The sequence below is a fragment of the Fukomys damarensis genome, unplaced genomic scaffold (genome assembly GCF_012274545.1).
Source record: "Fukomys damarensis isolate Sample0158 unplaced genomic scaffold, DMR_v1.0_HiC HiC_scaffold_19, whole genome shotgun sequence".
Classification (NCBI taxonomy): Eukaryota; Metazoa; Chordata; class Mammalia; order Rodentia; family Bathyergidae; genus Fukomys; species Fukomys damarensis.
In genome coordinates, this window is record NW_022900931.1 from 40,942,569 (window position 1) to 40,962,758 (window position 20,190).

Sequence of the window (20,190 nt, forward strand, 5' to 3'; positions counted from 1 at the left end):
AGGGTCGCTGTGAGTCCGAGACCAGCCTGGGCTACATAATGAGTTCCAGGTCAGTCTCAACTACATAGTGAGACCCCGTCTCAAAAAAACAAAACAAAAAAAAATTTTTTTTTTTTGCTTTTACTATAAAACATAACACATTAGAAATATATACAAAAAACCCAGGGCCAGAGATTTAGCTCAGTGGTTCCACCACCTGCCTCACAAGCACAAGGTTCCAAGTTCGATCCATGGTAACAAAAACAAAAAACCCAAATCTACACTGACATCAAATACCGTGTAACTATCATGTGATAAGGAAGACACGCCCCAGAAGCACCCTCCCCTCGTGTCCTCTCCTGATTTACGTCCCTACCAGTGACATCCCTATCCTAACCTTTACACAAATAACCTCACTGCTTTTCATAAGATTTTACCAACTAAGAATTCACTTCCAAAGTCGACTTCCTTCACTTTTAAATTTCATGCATCAACAAAATAGTTATTAGGGGTTTTTAGACCATTCACATATCTTTCTTTGTTAAATGCATGTTCATATCTTAACAGTATTGTCTTTGAAAAGATTTTTTTAAAAAAGGTAAACTTCTAGCTACACGGATCAAGGGAGAAAAGAGATGACTTAAATTACCAATGTTGAACTGAATTGACCTAAACCAGCTTCTGTACTTAACCGATAAGTTTGGCCCAAAGTAGTCTCTGTATGTTTGTGAACTATACTCAGTTCAGTGTGTAAACAAACTGTAACCTAAGAGCATCCTTATAAACAAGCAACTGACTGTCAGCCAATCACAGGCTGCCTAGTGTCAAACCATATCCATAAAAGGCAAATGTAGATTACAGGCAATCAAGGTGATTGTGTGTGTCGCTTTGGGCTGCAATGGTACATCCATGGTACCTGGGGTACATCTTTGGGCTGGAATGCTGTCCAGTTCTACAATCTTTGTCTTACTCAAGTAAATTTTATTATTGAATTAGTCTGTTTTTCTTTCAGCACAAATAGCAATAAAAAAAGAGAAATAAGTAAAAATCTTAGATATTAATATGAGGGCTGAGGATTTAGCTTAGTGGTTCCACCACCTGCCTCACAAGGTCCTGAGTTCGATCCCCTGTGCGCGTGCACACACACACATATATGAAAATATTATAAACTGCCTACTAACAACTTAGTTTATATATTACAAAACAAATTAGGTATACACGAATACTCCAAAATAAACTCAAGTAAATTTCTTACCTCGTCCTTAGACCCATGTCCAACACCAACTCATTTGAAAAAGAGGACTACATATCAATTTAGAGGGGAAAAAAAATCTTAAACCAGGCTGGGGATTTAGCTCAGTGGTCCGCCCACCTGCCTTGCAAGTGCAAGGTACTGAGTTCGATCCCCAGTACCAAACACAAAACAAAACAAAATCTTAAATGACTACAATGTGGGCTGCACAAAGAATTCAGATTAAAAACATGGTCTTTTAATCATACAACCTTCATCTGGCTTAGTGATTGCTAGAAAAAATAAACATGAATAACAGACAACACTAGATTTATTAAAGATTGTAATACTACCATTTATTGGAGAAGGGGGAAAAAAATAATGTGACAGGAAAGGGGATAGACAGCTTATTACCAGTAACATTCTTTCTTTTAAATCAGTGAAGGGAAAACAATATTATATGAAACAGATTCACAAGACAGGATAAGTAGTACTCAAGAGTATATTTTGTGATACAAAAAATGGAATTACGCAGTCAGTAGCATTCAAAAGTAGTTGCATCTATACAATTACAAAAAGTGACTCATATTTTAACAAAGTGTTTTAAAACTTCATCATATTCAATAGGCACAGTATTTGTACAAATTCACCACAGGCTTCTCATTTTCTTGGTGCTAGGGATGGAACCTAGGGCCTTGGGCATGCTTGGCTCTACCACACTGGCCCAGGTTCCAATTTCCTTTTAATCTCAGAGCATGCCTCATGAAGACATTATGTGCAGGCAGCCAGCCCATTTAGATCACAGACAGTGTCCTTTGCTGTTGCTTTGTTTTCGTGGCTATTTATTAATACAATCGCATTACTTCACTGTGAATATATACATCATTACTGTTTGTTGCAATGCTTTGGAATGAGCTTCCACTGCAAACAGCAAAGTTTCTCCTGTCTACGGGACTCATTTTCCCTGGTTTCAGATCAGCCTGTCACAGAAACCCATTTTCAGGAGCTGGGGGTATGGCTCGGTGGTTGAGCTCACCTAGCGTGTACAAAGCCCTGGGTTCCATCCCCAGCACTGAAAACAGCAACAAAAACTTGCGAGAAAATAATGTGGTGCACTTCTAAGTCTGGGGTCAGTTCTCAACTCCAGGGGGAAAGGATGTGACTTTATTTTGTCAATTTGCACTAGCAAAGGCTCTGCTGCTCCCCACGCACAGCCCAGCAGGGGAAACCTGATGAGCCCACAGCAAAGCCTGCATATCAGCTGCTGGGCATCTGGGGGAGAACTGGAAATGACCAAAGTGGAACCAAATACCCTGTCCTCAGTGACCTGGGATCAAATCAACTCCGCCACTCTCTTCTTCACTAAGCTAACAACACACAAGAGCTCAGAACTTCATAAAACTACGAGTCCAGAGGTCCTTTAAGATTACCTTCTGATTTTAATAAGTATTTCCAAACAATTCAGACTTCCAGTATTCTTTGATTTCAGGAGTTACAGACATAATCTGTATTTAATTTCCACTGAAGGCCTATTCATTTTTTTAAATGCTATCCATAAACTATTGCTAAATAGTTTAAAAATCCTGGATGTTTAAATATTAAAAAGTATGCCAAAAATTCTAGCAAATGGCTTAATATACCTTTAAACACTGATTATTCTTTAATTTTCTGGACATTTTAAACTAGGCTGTGAATTTTACAGTATTTCTAACTCTACAACTGATTCTAGTGAGACGCTCTATGACAAAAGAGAAGATAAAGAAGGTCTGGTGTCCACTGCCCCGTAGATTACAAAGTCTGGGGCTGGAGATTTAGCTCAGTGGCACGATGCCTTCCTCACAAGTGCAAGGTCCTGAATTCAACCCCTGACACCAAAAAAGAAGTCTGTAGACAGAACTGTGCTTCAATTTCCCAGTTCACTACTTCTCATCACTTGTGTTGCAGAAGCAGCCGCCAAAGCAGCCAAACTCTCCACACTTTTTAAAGGTACCCTCCACTTGTTAATTACCCTAATGGCAGTACCAAAGATATTTGTACCTGGAATGCATTTCATGGTTTAACTTCTTGTTCTCTCAGCACACAGTGATTAGGTGGAAGGGAGTAGCAGTCAGGCAGATAATGCTCGAGGTCACCGTACAAGGTTGATGGTCAGATGTTCAGGCACTGAGATAACCACACACCAGGAAAATGCTCAAGTAGGCTCCGTGTCTCACCCTCCCAGAAATGAGACACCTCGAGCTGGGTCTAAGCAGCAGCCATACAGAGGAGCAGAAGAACCAAAGACTCCCCTGAGCTCACTCTGCAAAAGAAGCTTTTCAACCAGTGAGGCAGGAGAGGAAGTGAGTTCCTATTCTGGCTGATGGCCAACAAGCAGGCTCAGGACGTGCAGCCTCCCGGCTCTCTGTGGGGAGAGGGCTGCAGGGACCCCCCTGGAGGGCAGCAACCTCCCAATGCCAAGCTCACAGAGCCAAGAGGCCAGGCCAAGGAGCATGTAAACCCACGGCTCTACACAGCTAGAAGCCGTGGGAGCAGCTAGAGAGGCACACGAGGAACCGTGACCCCTCTGCAGACCCAGGAAGCAGCTGCCAAAAAAAGGAGGTAGAGGCAGAAGCAGGTAGGAGACAGAACAAGCAACATAAAGACAGGAACCAGAAAAGGCACAAGCTAGGCTGATAGCAACAAGGAAGAGTTCCAAGAGGTTACCCGGGCACAACCAGAAACATGCCAAGAAGCAGTCACAACAGAGGCTAAACTGGAGTCCCTGGGCTCCGGGCTCAGCCTAGCCACAGCTGTGTCTCTGGTGGATGCGGAGACCAACTTGGGCCTCAGTTTCTCTGACTGTACAGTAGGGTAGCAACCCTTCCCCCTCACAAGTCTAGGCTTCCGAGGTTGGCCTTGTGGGGCCAAGGAAGGCGAGGGACAGAAATGCACGGTGTGGCCAGGCATCTGGCTAGGATGTGACCACTTGCACAGTGGTGTCCTCAGGGTCCCCTGCTCAGCCTGAGGTCAAATGCTGGCACTGTTCAGGGGCAGCCACTTCCTGCTATCTCACACCAGGGATCTGTCTTCCTGCCCACTCTCCCCTGGCCCCACTCCAGGGGAGAAGGGAAAATACAATCAGTTTGAAAGCAAGTATTTATAAACAACGAAGAGAAAAAAAGTACAGGAGGAAGCAGCAAGATTTTTCACCTCCTTTCGGCTCTATTCAAAAGCAAGGAGCAGTGTTTTCTGTGACTTTGTTCTCATTTGACCTAGCATCAGAAGGTCACAAATAAAGATATGGGTGGGCAGGCACGGGGCAAGAAAAAGTTTCTGCTGTTGAACATCAGAAAACACATTCCACAGTCGCGTGTTTCAGAAGTGCAGCAGACCCTAGGTCCAGATTAGAAAAGAACAAAAATCACCAGAAGGTGTTTTTTCCACTGTATCCCTTGGCCAGGCTCCTCCTAGCCTGGCGTGGGCAGAATCACTTGTTTTCCAACATCAGGTCAGAGGCGTGTCCACGCTGGGTGGGGGAGTGGCGGTGGCCTCCAGGCTGAGGGACAAATATGGAAAATCCACGTTGACCCCAAAATTCTGTGTCCCTCACCGTGGCACCCCTGTGATCTCTGGAGCTGCCTGCTTCCACCAGGGAGCCACTGGCTCCTGAGGCTCTGCTGCCGATGTTTAGCAAGGTTTTATTTATGAGAATTCAGTGGGACACCATCCCAAGAGCAAACAGCTGTGGGAGGAAGATTCCGCTCCGTGAGACACAGAACCCACCTCTCGTCTGATGTTAGAGTCACTGGGTTTGGGAATCTACTGTGCTTGAAAGGTAACCCTCAAACGTTCGAGTTGCAGGCAACACACTAGTGTGAGATACAAGGCACATGTCTGTAAGACAGAGGTTGGGAGGGTATTTACAAAGCCGACCACCAGCTGCCAGCCTTGGTGCCTTCGGAGCTTTGCAAAACTGGAGTGAATTATGCAAGACACACAGTGAAACACTTCTTCACAGCGTCCCTAGAAAGGAAAAATAGAAGAAAGAATGGGTCATCCTCACCCATGCCCAAGGCTCTACTTCTGAGTGGGGAAGACCCTCCTGGGCACCAGAGCAGCGCACTACTGAGAAGAAAGCCCGGGACAGTGGGGTCAGACCTACCGGACCCGACTGCAGCTTCAAAAGGGACACCTACTATCCTCCGGGCAAGTTACCTGTCTGAGTCTCTAATTCTTCACCTGTCGTGGGAGAGTCTCCACTCACCCTGCAGGCCAACTGTGGGGGCTGCAGACCATCGGTATTGAACACACGATAGCTATCGTAAGCAGAGAAGGATGGGAAGGCAGCACAGACTGTCACCGGGGCCCTCTTCATCCCTAGCGGGCAGCCTTTAAAAGGACCCTTCCGGAGTTCCCCAGCACAGGTACTGAGCAATGATGGGCAGGTTCCATTTGCTCTGCGGGACTCAGCGTGGAGCGCAAGGACAGCGTGCGTGCTCCCGAATGGGCGTCTCTCCCAGCAAGCCCCTTGCTTCCCAACCACAGCGCCATGTAACATGGCCCTGGGCCACTCTGCCCAGCTCTGCGCTCGCTTACGGTGAGGACACCAGGCAGGGAGAAGGGAGTGCTGCACTCAACTGAGCAGTGCTCAACCCTAAGGTGGCGCTTCCTGCGTCACACTGCCCTGGAATCCTGGGAGATGCACCGCACAGAAAGGGTTTTAGGGCCAGAGCCCACCCCACCATGGCAGCTCCTGTAGCCCATTAAACAATCTGGGGAGCTGGGCAACGGGGTCCTGTCTGACCTTGCTTAACCTATCTCCCAAACTTAGAGGATCACAGAACCACTTCTTCCACAGAAACAGTGAGCACGGTGGGGAAAGCTACACTGGAAGCTACAGATGGAAGAGGAGGAAGATCCAGCTTCCTGATTCCTCCTCACAGTAATGTCATCTGCTCAGCCCATGAAACTCATTACCTGAAACAGAACTGCACTGTTCCGCCTACTCTTACACACAGGGTTTACACTCGCCAACCGAGAGCAAGCCGGAAGCCCTGAAGAGACCCGGGCAACCGCGAAGGGCTGTGTACTCAGAAGGGTCCACACTTTATACTTTATCTCGAAATTTTTAAATCTTTTTTTTTTAACAAGGGACCTACATTTTTATTTTGCCCTGAACTCTGAAAATTATGTAGCTGGTTCAGGTACCAACCAAGGTACATTAAAAATGTTGGTGGGTCGGTACGTATAGTCGGTGTCAGCTATGAGGGGTTCTGGCTCACTTCACATAGACGCCAGCTCCCCAGGACACCCCTGCCCGTGTTCTTCTCAAACAAGCCACCACCCCTGAAACCAGCAAGGTCTGCACGGAGTACCTCACAGGCGTGATGCCCCTCGACTCCATGCACAAAGCCCCCAGAATCTGCCTTTAATGTGAAATGTGACGGATGGTCCACCTCTCTTCTAATCAGTCAGCCCTCAGCACCTCCCACGCTGTCAGCAACACTTGGGATAGAAAAGACTGCTCTTCCTTCTTCCCAGCTCACGCCGGAGAAGTATGGAAATTAAATGGTTGCATTAAAACAGGCAAAAGTCACTGGCTGACTTTCTGAGAGGCTGTACATGAAAAGTACTATTTTTTTTTTTCCTTTTTGGTACCAGGGATCAAACTTGTGTCCTTGTGCTGGGGAGGCAGGCGGTGGAAACACTGAGCTAAATCCCCGGCCCCATGAAAAGTACTATTTAAAAAGCCTTGGGCTAGGGATTTGGCTCAATGGTTCCACCAGCTGCCTCGCAAGCACAAGGGCCCTGAGTTCGATCCCAGGTACCATTAAAAAATAAAAATAAAAATAAAAAGCCTTGGGCCGGGGATTTAGCTCAGTGGCACCACGCCTACCTTGCAAGAGCAAGGACCCGAGTTCTATCTCCAGTACCAAAAAAAAAATGTTTTTAATAAAAATAAAACAAAAATGGGCTGGGAGGGCCAGGGATTTAGCTCAGTGGCACCATGCCTGCCTTGCAAGTGCAAGGTCCTGAGTTCAATTCCCAGTACCACAAAAAAAAAAAAAAAAAAAAAAATTTTTTTGTGAAGCATCAGACCCTCTGAGCGGGAAGGGGCCTGAGGGATGATCTACTCCAACCCACTCAGGTTATCAACGCCTCCTTTGAGGTCTGAGTGGTCAGGGCCACACGGCTATCCAGAGTCCTGGTCCTCCTTTCTCTCCCTTTCTAGACTCATCTGAAACTTTTCCTGAGTGTAATGTGGCAAAAGAACAAGTATAAACTGAGACCCCTCCATCTCTTCTCAGGGACATTAAACCTTTAAAAAAAAAAAACCTACTCAAAGCCACAGGTTAAAAGAGTGATAAGGTGCACATATATATTTATACACTTGATAACAGAGTAGGAATGTTTTCCAAACCAGGAACCGGTAACCTGGTCAACACCCACGACAAGTCATATAATTAGGGTGACTGAAGGGGTGACCCTTAGCTTACAAATCTGTAAGACAGCACATAACCTTTGGCTATTTGGTTCAAGGCATTTTAATAAAGATAAATAATAGGGCCGGGGATTTAGCTCAGCGGTTCGGTACCCTGCCTTGCAAGGCCAAGGACCCGAGTTCAATCCCCGGTACCAAAAAAAAAAAAAAAAAGATAAATAATATACACTCTCTGAAACTAACTCTCTAAACTAAAAGGACCTGTGTAAACATATCGTCATCCACAACTGACAGAATTATATTTCCAAATACAGTCTTACCTTGCAAACGGAATGAAGGAGAGGCTATACCTACGAAGAAAAGCAAAGGAGATCAAATGGAATGAAGGGCATGGAAGGTCACCGGCGGAAAATGGGTTTCTGAGCTCCGAAGGCCTTCAGTGATTCCTTCAGATCTGCACTTCTCCCCGGGGTGGGGTGTGCATGCACACGCGCGTGCGCTTGCACACCCTTGTGCTGACACACTACATGCCAGGTGGCCACAGAAGCAGGGAAAGGCCAATGCAGAGACAGCCTCCCCAGGGAGGGGCTGCCGTCACCAGCACTGACCACTCCAAACAGGCAGAGTCCAGACACTCGGGTGGTACAGGAGCCCACTCTGAAAGAACTACAAATAAAGTCCAGAACAGCTGCCCTAACATTGTATAAACCCTCACTGGAAGTGAACTCCAACCCAATTAGGATACATTTTCGGCTCTGTTCCTTTTAACTAAAAAAATAAAAATAAAAATAAAAATAAAAATAAAAAACACTTCTAACTACTCTATGAATTAAAATGTCACTGAGTTACAATTCTTAAAGAACCCAAGCCCCGAGGTGCCCTGGCAAACCCACACTGCCCTGAAGGGTACGGCGGAGAGAGCTGCCTCACCACTGAACGGCCGGGACTGTGTGCCACAGAGCCACGGCACGCTGGAGTCGAAGGGAAGCCTCTTTCACACATGCTGAGCCTTCAATCCTGGCTGCACAATCACTCTGGGCACGTGGGTGCCAATTTCTGCACCCCACGGCAAACCAAAATATGAACGCAGCCATCAAAGCAGGCCTTTCAGCCCCTTCTACCACGATGTGTGCGCCATACTAAGTCAGACCGCCCCTCCTCTGCCCTGCACAGAAACCCGTTTACCTGTGAACAGAACAGGGCGGACTCCAAGAGGCAGTGTGAAGTGTATCTATTCAGAGTCCAGAACCGAGAAAGGGAGGCAGGGAGTTAAGCTTACAAGCTCAAGGTCCACTAACACCGAACTGGAGCTCCCTGATCCTGGGGAGCTTTGACACTTCCAGAGCCCTCTCTTTTCTTCACGTTGTGACAGATACTTTTTCCGCCACAGGTATCCTGAGACTGTTCTGGCAGAAACACCCCGACGCACTGTGAAAGTACCACAGAAATGTCTCCGACGCTGCAGGCTCCACACAGGCTTCTTCCCTTTCCCTTTGAGTTCCTCCGGTCCGAGCAGCTCGGAACCTCAACCTCCACTGAGGTTTTGAAAACCCACGTCCTCCTGCAGCCCTTTTCCAGGCTTGGGCAGTGAGTTCCGATCTCCTAGCTTCACTGGAGTCCCCAGGGCCTACAGCCCACAGCCACACGGCTTCCCACTCTTCAGCCTCTGCTCCTCCTCTGCTCAGGATGGTCCCCTTTGTCTTTCTGTTTAATGAATCATTCCCTCACATTATTTCGTGCTCCTCTCCCTGTCTGGTTAATGCCTATCTGACTCAGGGCCTCTTTGTAGCAGCCTTCAGCACACGCTTGCTGCCCCAGCACTTATGGGACACGAGTGGCTTAATAACATTTGTGCATCTCAAAATCACTCGTGAGCTCAGCACAAATGCCCCAGTCACAGCCTCCGTGGCCGCTCCAGACCGCGAATGCCCCCTGGTGGTGAGCAGCCTGGCTCTGGTGTCCCAGGCACCACTAACGCTTCATCTGAAAAGCCTCCGCGTTTTGCTAATCCTCCGCCTCCCACGGCACACGGGTTCTAGTCCCTTCGGCTGCATTAGTCAAAGGGCTACGTGGGAGAAGACTGCTGAAAAGGTTACCTACCACGTCAAGGCCAAGGACTGTAAAATGCAGAAGATGAGCGCAAGAACCTTTTTTTTCCACTGAAAGAAAGAGGATAGGGTTATAGGAAAACACATGGCAAGGGGCATAAACCTGAGGTGATGGGAAATTAAAATACGTACTTACCCAAAAGGCAGAACATAAGGTAAGTGCAAAGCACAACTAGAGGGAGAGAAGAAACATTCGTTACTACAGGGCAATGTCAATACTGAATAAAAGCCCTGTAAAGATGTATCACTCTTGCGGCAATGGGGTAACTCATGGGATGGTGCTATCAGCCTGAGTTTCACCAACTAAACCTTCAATTCATAGCATTTAACCCATGTGAGCGACCACAATTGGCAAGAGTTAAAATCAAACTAGCTAATCATGCAGAGTAAGGAGTGTAAGACTTGAATAAGCTAAAGTGACTCCATGCTAATAGGCCAGACTGTGCTTCTTCATGTGCTAATTGCTAACTTGGCTAACAGCCTGCCCAGGGGCAATTGGTATGACAAAAGGTGACTGTAGAACATTTCTCGCATGAGATAAGCAATGTGTTTGGAATCTTGTCCTCTGGTAGTTCTGTGAATGCCCTGACTTTTTGCTTAGAAAAACCCTATAAAAAGGACCTCAGACCCGAGCAGTGGCCTCTCTGAGCTACCTGGCTCCGGGAGTGCCTTCTGGCCAGACTAATAAAGGTCTCTTTACCATCTAGCTGGTGTGTTCCCTCCTGGGTTTCTCATTTCTCCGTCGAGCTCCCGGAGCCTCGCTGGGTGTTAGGGCCCAGCATCGTGGAGGCCTTTTTGGCTGTTCAAGGCTTTCGGAAGTAAAGCCCTGGGTCTTGCCTCCGGAGCCATCGTTGGGCTACAGAACCCAGCATCATGGAGGCCCTTTCGGCTGTTCACGCTCCATGGAGTGGAAGTGAGACTTTAAGTCTTACAAGGAGAGATAACAAAACCACCTTTCCTGCCCACACATCATCCATTCCATCTTTTCGTTCACACCTACTAACATGAGCTTAACACGAGCGTCTGCATCTTAACTCTTGCCAACCACTAGTCTCTGGTATAAAAGGGCATGTGAGTGTCAGGAGCATTCTAGGGAAAAATCATTTCATGATTAGAGTATGACAACAGCTCTCTAAGGCCCAGTGTTGCCCTGCCTGCCGGCCGGCTAGGACATGCAGAAACATAACCATGCAGAAATAAGACTCCATTTTGCCTCTGGTCACAACTGAGGCCTCCATGGTCTGGGAAGCTGTGGCCTCAAAGGCAAGATACCATCAACTAAAGACATTCCGGTCCCTTGAGAGCCCAGTATTAACTCAAAAGAGAAAAGTTTCCCCTGGAGAGGCACAAATTCCTTATCAGCTCAACTTCTCCCACCTACTGTCCTGGGAATGCTCTCCTTTCTGCCCTCATCAGCATGAGATTTGCCTCCATATAGTCACCGCCTGCTAAGTCACCCCATACTCCCTCCAATTACTGTGTGCACCCAATAAATGAGGACTAGTATAGAGAGTCTTTGTCTTTGCCTACTCCGAGGCACTGACTTCCTGGCCCTCCATATACTTTGAAATTACACAAGTCTCTGTTGTCTGTTTCCTCTTTAGCCCTCCCTGTCTCCCTTTGTAGGAAGTCTGAGGAAAGGATCTGATATGAGGACAAGGTCAATGTGCGATGTCAGTCTCGGTCAAACCAGTTACTTGTTTACATGTCACCTGACCTCTTCCCTAAGCCCTTAGAAAGCTCTTTATGCAAGACACCTGTTCAAGCCGAGAACAGGCGGTGCTTGAGCCACCAGCTGTGCCTTCCACCTCTGCCCACCAATGACAGAAACCGCGCACCCGACACACCCAGGGTATGTCCTTGTTGACATGAAATCAGCAGCACGCGTGGTCATGACTCTGGAGAACGAGAACGCACCTATGTGAACAAGTGAGCTGTATACAATAAACTCAAGGTATGTCGTCCAGATGTTCCAATGTTGATAATTATATCAGGAGTCCAAGGGATAGAGTCTGAAATTATTTTGACAGCCACACGGAAGATTTTTTAATGGGAGGGGCGTTCCGGGTTAATGGGACAGGAAGACATGGCTACACTGAAGGTACTGGTATTGGAGCAGGACACAGAGTGGAGGCTTCACTGCAGCAAGACTGATGAAAGCGAGATCTAGATCCAGTCACACAATGATGAGGGGAAAGCCTATCCTCCACGACTGACTGAATCCACAGGGTGAATCCAAGTGTTTCTGAGTTATTCCCTCGAAGCTCTGCCTGTATGTGGCTCCGACCGGAAGGAGACCAAGCTCTTACAACTGCATGGATTGCGAATGCAGCTGGCAATGCCCTCTGTGGGTGCTTGGTGGACCTGGCAGTGCCTTGACACCAAGGAGACAAAGGCAGAGAGGCAGTGGGGCTGCCTATTAGGTGAAGAAAATGCTTCCCCCTGCCATGGGGCTCCATAGATTGGGCAGTAAGATGAATGATGGGGTAAAAAGGATATCCTTACATTTAAGAGGGAAACAATTCCACGCAGCAGAAATAAAAGCTCCCATGTGAGAAGCACAGATGAAAAGCCGAACTCACCAGCACCAGGATCGTCGCAATCAGACGCGTGGGCTCAAACATGCGCTTCAGCTGCTTCATGGGGCCCATGAGGAAGATGGTGCTAAGAGGCAAACACACGGGCAGCTGCTCAGAGAAGAGCACAGCCTCCAGGCCCATCTCTCTCTCTCACACACACACGCACACTCACACGCACACAGCTCCTGCAGCAGGAGCGTCTGAGCAGTGCACACTCCGGGCCAGCACTGTGCTTACAAACCTCTCTGCTTTACTCTCATCGACTCCATCAGCACCCCATGGGGCAGGAACGATGAGCCGTTCAGGAGGTGTGATTGAAAGATACAGCGAAATGTTGAGATTTTTTAAAATTTACTCTATTAAAAGACACACTGAGGGCCTGGGATTTAGCTCAGTAGTTCGGTGGCCTGCCTTACAAGCACAAGGACCCGAGTTCAATCCCTGGTAACAAAAAAATAAAATAAAATAAAAAAATAAAAGACACACTGGGCTGGGGATTTAGCTCAATGGTGCTGCATCGGCCTTGCAAGCACAAGGTCCTGAGTTCGATACCACAAAAAAAAGAAAAAATTAAAAAAAAAAAAAAAAAAAAAAAAAAAAAAAAAAAAAAAAAGACACACTGCCATGGATTCCCATCACTTCAAAAGCACTTATCCTAGCTGGTGTGGTGGTGCACACCTGTAATCTCAGCACTCGGGAGGCTGAGACAGGAGGATCGCTGTGAGTTCAAGACCAGCCTGGACTACATAATGAGTTCCAGGTCAGTCTCAACCACATAGTGAGACCCTATCTCAAAAAAAAAAGCACTTATCCTATTATGCTTGCCACGCTCTGAAGCAGTTCTGGAAGTCCTCTTTCATGAAGTTTATCTTTCAACTTATTTGCTCATGGTCATTTTGACTTTGGGGAAGGGCCAAAAGTCCCATGGTGCCAGATCTGGTGAATCAGGTAGATAAGGACAAATCATAAAATTTTTACTTGATAGAAAATGGCATAAATCTTTTGAATCAAGACAGCCAAGGACAGCACAACTAAAGACATTTACAAAAGAGCATTTCCAGAACTGTTTCAAAAAGTGGCAAGAATGATGGGCTAAGTGTGTTCGAAAGAAAGAGGAGTATTTGGGGGCATTAATGGAAGTGTGTCTTTTGCTGCCATAATTTTTTTAATTTAAACACTCACCATGTATTTTGACAGCCCCTTGTATTTTACAGAAGAGGAACCTGTACAGCGGGTTACAAGTCCACGCCACCAGACTAACGCAGACAGAGCTGGACTACAGTGGCACTGGCTCCCTCTTCCAGCCACACTCACAGCATGGTTCAATGCCCTCTCTGCAAGGGGCCACCTTGCCTTCTTGACAACCTCCCAATGGGAACCAAAAACCAAAAGGCTCAGGTAATTAAAAAAAAAAAAATCCATAGGCTTAGGTCCGTGATGTTAAAAAGCAGAGCATTTCATATTCTTTCATAATCTCCTAAGAGTCATTTTAATGACAATACTATTATTTGTCAAATATTTGCTAAATACCAGATAATACTCACTTTTCCAGTTAACTTTTTTTTTTTTTTTTTTTTGGTACTGGGGATAGAACTCAGGACCTTGCACTTGCGAGGCAAGCGACAGACAGCACCACTGAGTTAAATCCCCGGCCCTCCAATTAACTATTATTATACTGTACTTATTTTGCAGATGTAAAAATGAGACTCAGAAAGGTTAGCTTACTTCTCCAGGATCACACAGCTAAGACGAAGAGAATTAAGATGTGTTATGCACATGTACCAAGTCCCCACAATAAATGTAATTATTAGGTACTGCAAACATATACTAATACAAATTTTTTAAATTAAAATAAAAAATTTAGTGCAGCATATGTACAAAAAAAGTTACAGATTTCAGAGAAGATCACAAACCCCTAGTTTCTCGCAGGAAATAACCATATTCTCCCTGCATGACTTCCTACACAGTGCAATGAAAAGTGAAGTCCCTTAGGATTCACTGCAGCACTCCTGTGGACTATGCCACGTACCGTGTAATTATGCTCAGTCCAGACTACACATTCAACCTACACTGCCCGCCCATAGCAAACTGCCCAGAAGTTAGTATTTGGGAAACCACGAGAAGCAACATTATACGTCTCTGAGGGCCAGCACCTTGGTGTCATAGCATTAATAAATTAACTTCACGAAGGTGACCGGAGTCATGCACTCAACCATCAGTTTGACTTTTCCAGCCAGATGTAGACATGGCTTTGGGTACAACTGAGGACAAGTGAGAGACAGGCTCAGCTCTTGTCAAATGACCTAGACGCGAGTGTAATAAAACATTACCTGTACTGTCACATAAATACCCCTAAAGGAGGGGGAGGAGGAAGGCATCAGGAAAAGCTTCCCAGAAGAGGTGGCTTTTGAGCCTGGTCATGAAAATGAGCAAGTATCCAGCCAGTCCAGGGGCTGTAACTGAGTAGCTCCACGGCCCAGCAGGAACAGCCTGGCTACGGGACTGAAGGAGGCACAGAAACCCAGCAGAGGGATGCTGCAGGGCTCAAGAGAGAGAGAGTGGGCTTGAGTGGGGCCAAAGCTAAGAGCGCTCAGATACCGCATTCTCTCAGACACCCTGCCTGACCCTGCTCATTGGGACCAGCTGCCCTTCCCTGGCATCCCCTCTCCTGCTTGGCACCAGTTTATACAGCTGTCTTGACACCTGGCTGGCCTGTAAACTGGCTCTATACAGCTGTCTGACACCTGCAGGGTAGGGAACGAGCCCTGTTTATCTTTGTAGCTTCAGAGCCTAGAGCATAATCAAGTCTTCCCCAGTGAACATCAAAGCCAATCAGGGAGGGACAAATGGCCACGGGGACAAAGAGAAAGGGAAAGGAGCCAGGTAAGCAAGGTCAGTGCCCAGCCTTGAGGAAATGTCTTGAGGAGTAGGGTAGCTTGGACCCCAGACCTCTGCACCATTCAGAGGCACAAAATGACCAAGTTGAATCGGAGATGTGGGGACAGAAAGGGCTGAAGCCTCAGAGTGAATGACCTGGACCCGGGGTGTCTGCACACCCACCAGAAAGCACCCACCCAACGCCCTGCTGCACGAGCTGACACTCTGGGCTGTGCTGCTAAGTTATCACCAGGTGAGTGCTTTTAGAACCATCCGCTTGGCTCTGCTCTGATGGCAGCGAGACTACAGCAGCGGGGAATCCATCCAGATGCTCCTGCCTCAGCTTTCCCCACGAAAAGTCTCAGTAGTGATATGTTTCTCCTGCTTTCTCCCCAGAAAGACAAACTAAGACATAAAATATTTTGAAATAATATGCACAACTGTCATGAATTCCAACTACCACTCTCCAAATCCTTAAAATCACTCGAGCATCCTCCTTCACTTCCCTCAAACACAATCCGCACCCATTCTTTCCATCTACTGACTGGGGAAATTGGGTAAAAAAGTGCTTACCTCCCAATTGATGCGATGTTACCCATGGTGTAAAACACTGCGAAGAGGGACATTCCCTTACCGGGCACCCATAGCAGAAAAGTTCCCTGGAAGATAAGCACAGGGCATTTGCACATGAGCAACTTCCCACCACACCCACACAGGAGCGCACAGGGGAGCCCTCCCTACCATCTCTCTCTCTCTCTCTTTTCACAGGACCAGGGCCTTCGCCCTGAGCTATGTCCTCAGCCCTTTTTTATTTTTAATTTTGAGACAGGGTCTTGCTAAACTGCTAAATTCCCCAGTTTGGGCTTGAATTTGTAAGCAAGAATCCTCCTGCTTTTGCCTCCCAGAGTGCTGGGATTACAATCAAGCACCACCACGCCCAACCTTCCTACCCATGTATTTTAGTGAAGAGCAAAAGAGAAAAGGAAACTGATGAAAGGGTGAGAAGGCAGGGAAATCTTACCAACAGTGAGCAGAGAATTCCTATAGCAAAGCATGCGATGAATCCTTTTATCCTGGTACCCCAGCTTAAAGATGATGCCTCGACCGCCTGAAATTTCAAAGCAACAATTACATATGCATATTTACCAGATACAGAGGAAGCACAAGATTAAATTCAGAAGTGGTGTTAATTTGTCCTGGAGGACAGGGAGAACAGAATCCTACACTCTGAGAGCTATAGGGCATCATCAAATCCAGCTCTCATCAAGGCTGTAATCTCTTGTCCTCTCCAGCAGCTCCCTGTGCCTCTGGCCAAGCATCTCCAGAGGTGAAGACTCCTGCCTCAGGCACAAACAAGGAGGCCAGCCAGCAGGCCCCAGGGCAGCCTGAAACCTTTGGACAGCCCAGCAGGAGCAGAACCACAAGTGGGAAGGCCTGAGAGCCACTGGGCAGGGCCCACAGGGTGCACCTGGGGGCACTGTCATCCTCTCCTAGGTCCAGCAACCCAGCTGCAGCAGGTGCTGGTCCTCTAGCAACTCTGGGAGCTCAGGGCAAAGCCTGGCATCCTCACCATGGGCCTCCATGCCATCTGTGCAGGTGCTGGCACAGCAAATCACCCACGTGTGAGACAGAACCTCAGTACTGCTCTGTTCATCCTCTCTGACTCTGAATCCCCGCTCAACCACTCCCCACCCCAGCAAAGTTCAGGGGAAACCAAGATTTCCAGAAATGCGGCATAGAAAGACAGGAAAGCGTGTGAGCAGCTGCCAATGGTTCTTCTCCCACGCCAAAGATGACAACCAAGCCCTGACCTTCCTAGTTGTCCCTGTGACACAAGAGGGCACTGCTACTCCCACCTGGACCGAGGCAGCTGCATGGGTGGCCAAGCCCAAGGCAGACCCAGGCATATTCATCGGGGCTCCCTGGAGCCAGCACAGTCTCCACCCCACACCGGGGGTCAAAGCTGCCGGCTGCATCCCACCCTGCAGATGGAAGGCAGCGGTGGTGGGAGAGAATGCAAGGGATGCTCTGGGACCTGTTTCCAACCTGTCAAACCGGAAACTGGAAGAGAAGGGCCAGAGGCTCCCCAGGTGTGGCAGGTACTTCTGCAGGATGGCTTTGCCTCACTCAAAAGAAAGGTATGTGGGTCATTAAAAGGGCTCCCTTCCCGAAGCTCCCGTCTGCTCACAAGAATTGAAATGGGCTCCTGACACTCAACCCCGCAAGCGTACCGCACCAGCACGAGCTTGTGGCAGCAGATGACCCTGTACAGAGCACACTCGGGATGGCACCATCTGTTTCCACACTGAAGACCTCTCCGCCTTGAGTCTGTTTCTTAAACTCTCTCAGGCTCCAGAATGAGACACCTGACACTGTTACCAGTTCGTACTAGACCCAAATGGAGTTAGATCCCTTCTAACCAACCATAGCACCGCCCTCCAAGGTCAGCGTAAAATGAAAAACTAACCCCTCTTCCCAAAGAACCAAAAAACTCACCTTGCCAGGGTGAAAACAAGAACAGAGCTGCGTGCAAGGAGAAAAAAGTAGCAGCAGACTTAGATTGGATTTGGTATCTGAGCACTGCTTCCCATATTCAAAGAGATCAACCTTTTTAAAAATTGTTTTTAACAGGCTATGGTTAAATATCTCATTTGAATTGGTCTTGGCACTCAGAATGCTAAATAATCTCGATGGGACAGTGAGATTCCAGCGCTTATAAAAAAGTCAAATCGCCAGCAAGAGGGAGCAGTTCTGCCAAAAACATGTTTCTACTTTCAGAAAGGAAAGTGACACTTTGGTTCCACCAGCCTGTCCAGGTGAATCCATCCAAATGTTTCCTTTCATTTGCTAATATGGGGAGGGAGGTCATTTCACCATTGTGTTCTTCACTGGATGTGGTTCCAAATTCTTTGACCTGCACACTTGGTCAGAGGCAGGAAGCCACTGTTCCACTTCTAAATGGACTGGGTGAAAGCAAAATAATTCTTTTTGAAAATGAGTTCAGTTAACGTAAAACATCTCAGTTGCTAGAAGGTGCACTAGCGCACAGGTTGGCTGGTTTGTTTATTTTGGTTTTGGTTTTTAGTGGGGAGGATTAGAGGAGCTAACAGTACCTGGAGAGAATCTGCAGGCCGTGTGTTCACAAGGTGTCTGACCGGCAGTCAGGCACAAAGGTCCCTTTGATGACAGGACGAAGAAGAAGGGCTCTTGCCAAGAAGTAAAGCTGTGAATTATTCAAGAGACTGGACTGACTGGTAAACACGACAAGGTGAAAAAGGAAGTCTGTTTTATTCCTGTGATTTAAGGTCAGGTACTGTTCATATCTTCCCTGCAACAAGAACCCTTCACAGGAAGCACAAAACATACTTTCAGGAAGAAGTGAGAAACTAGGACTTGAGCTGTGTCTGTGAAGTATCAATCAGAAAACTCCTCACAAGGCTGTTTATGATTAGTCACAGCTATGCCAACTTTATATCCTCCCAGGAGAGCTGGGTGTGAACTACTCAGACTTTTATGTTTGCATCAAAATAAGAATTTTTAAAACCTCGGCACTGGTGGTGGTGGGGTTATATAATTGAATGTGAAAAGATTTTAAGGTCCCCTCCTCTAGCTTACCATACAAATTAATACCACCACAGAATCCTCCAACGTTGATAACCTCAAAACCATGGCCAATGTGAGACAGTCACATTAATAGCGATATTCTAAAGGAAGCCCCAACCTAGTAAGTGAAATAAACCAAAACAGCCCAAAAAATTAAGCCTGTCTGCTACAAACTGCCAGGAGTTCGAGTCCAGAAGCACCACCCAATGAGAAATACACAGGACTCACACAGGAAGAGAAAACTGACAGCAGTATTTCAGAACATGAGAAAAGCACCTAATCTTTTAAAAGTAGATGTAACATCTGCCTGCGTTTACAAAAGTTAAGCCCTTCATTGTATCACAGGTATTCACCATTTGGGGTAAAAACTTAGCATTGTTTTCAAATTGTAATACAGCACTCACTCTTGATGATTTTCTAACTATGCAATCAATGCCTGCCTGCATCATCCCGAGGCCAACACTTGACCCTCAAGAGTGTCGGGAACAGTGTTTCTCTCAGCCCAGATGCTCCTAACAGCTTGCTGGCAGTCTACGGGGCACAAAGCCTCAGAAGACAAGGAGGGTCAACTACAGTGTCAGACCTGTTCAACACAAGCGTTCATAAAAGAGGCCAGAAACCAATCAAAAAGATCCCGAGGAACTATCTCTTGAGCCCTGGAGGAACCAGAATCAAACAAAACAACCTTCAGGTTAAAATCAGCCACAAAAGTGGGCGAGAGCAACGGGCTGAGAAAACCAGGAGAAACACTGATTCAAGGGAGAGGGGAGACAGGTTTCCAGTTGAAAAGGTTTCCACCTTGCTCTTTCTCGACGCCCTCATTTTACAGATGGGAAAACTGACACACCAAAAAGTAAAACGTGATTGTCTTCCAGGAGGGAAAACCAAAAGCAAACGGTGAGAGCACCCAGGATGGAAGCAGCTCGATCGGTGCGGCTCGCGCAGTCCTTCCGGACAAATGAGCAGGGAGTGCCGGGGACGCGCGCGCCTGCAGAGTGCGGGCGCGGACCCAGGGGAACGAAGGAGGCTCGGGGAGCCCACAGCTGGGCCGGGAAGGGCACGGGGCCAGCTGCACATGGTCGGGGCGGAGGTCACAGGGTGTCCCGGGGTGTAGCCAGGGACTGAGAGCTGAAGGGCAGCACAGGAGCCCCAAGAGGGACGGGGTTCTTCTCGTGGGCCCCTGGGCAGAGGAAGGAAGCGGGAGAGCTGTTTTTCCGAGTAGTTCTGGGGTCCCCGCCTTGCCCCGCGTTCGCAGGGCTCTCACCTCGGACAGGCCGTTCCGGTCCTCGGTGTCCTGCCCGCTCAGCACCTTCTTCAGCTTGTCCATCCCGAGCCGAGCCCGGCCGCTGCCCTCCGAACAGCCTGTTGCGCTTCGTCCGCGGACCTCGCTTC

General features: G+C 47.6%; 1 protein-coding gene across 1 annotated transcript; it reads right to left on the bottom strand.

Moving 5' to 3' along the window:
* Positions 1–2,778: 2,778 nt before the first annotated feature.
* On the bottom strand, positions 2,779–20,184 carry Sft2d2 (SFT2 domain containing 2). The gene is made up of 8 exons (XM_010633966.1): positions 20,063–20,184; positions 16,217–16,303; positions 15,769–15,854; positions 12,322–12,403; positions 9,876–9,911; positions 9,732–9,790; positions 7,952–7,981; positions 2,779–5,212 (listed from the first exon to the last, which is right to left on the bottom strand). Exons 1-8 carry the CDS (start codon positions 20,123–20,125, stop codon positions 5,173–5,175), a joined length of 483 nt encoding a protein of 160 aa, XP_010632268.1. The 5' UTR covers positions 20,126–20,184; the 3' UTR covers positions 2,779–5,172.
* Between the last annotated feature and the right edge of the window lie 6 nt (positions 20,185–20,190).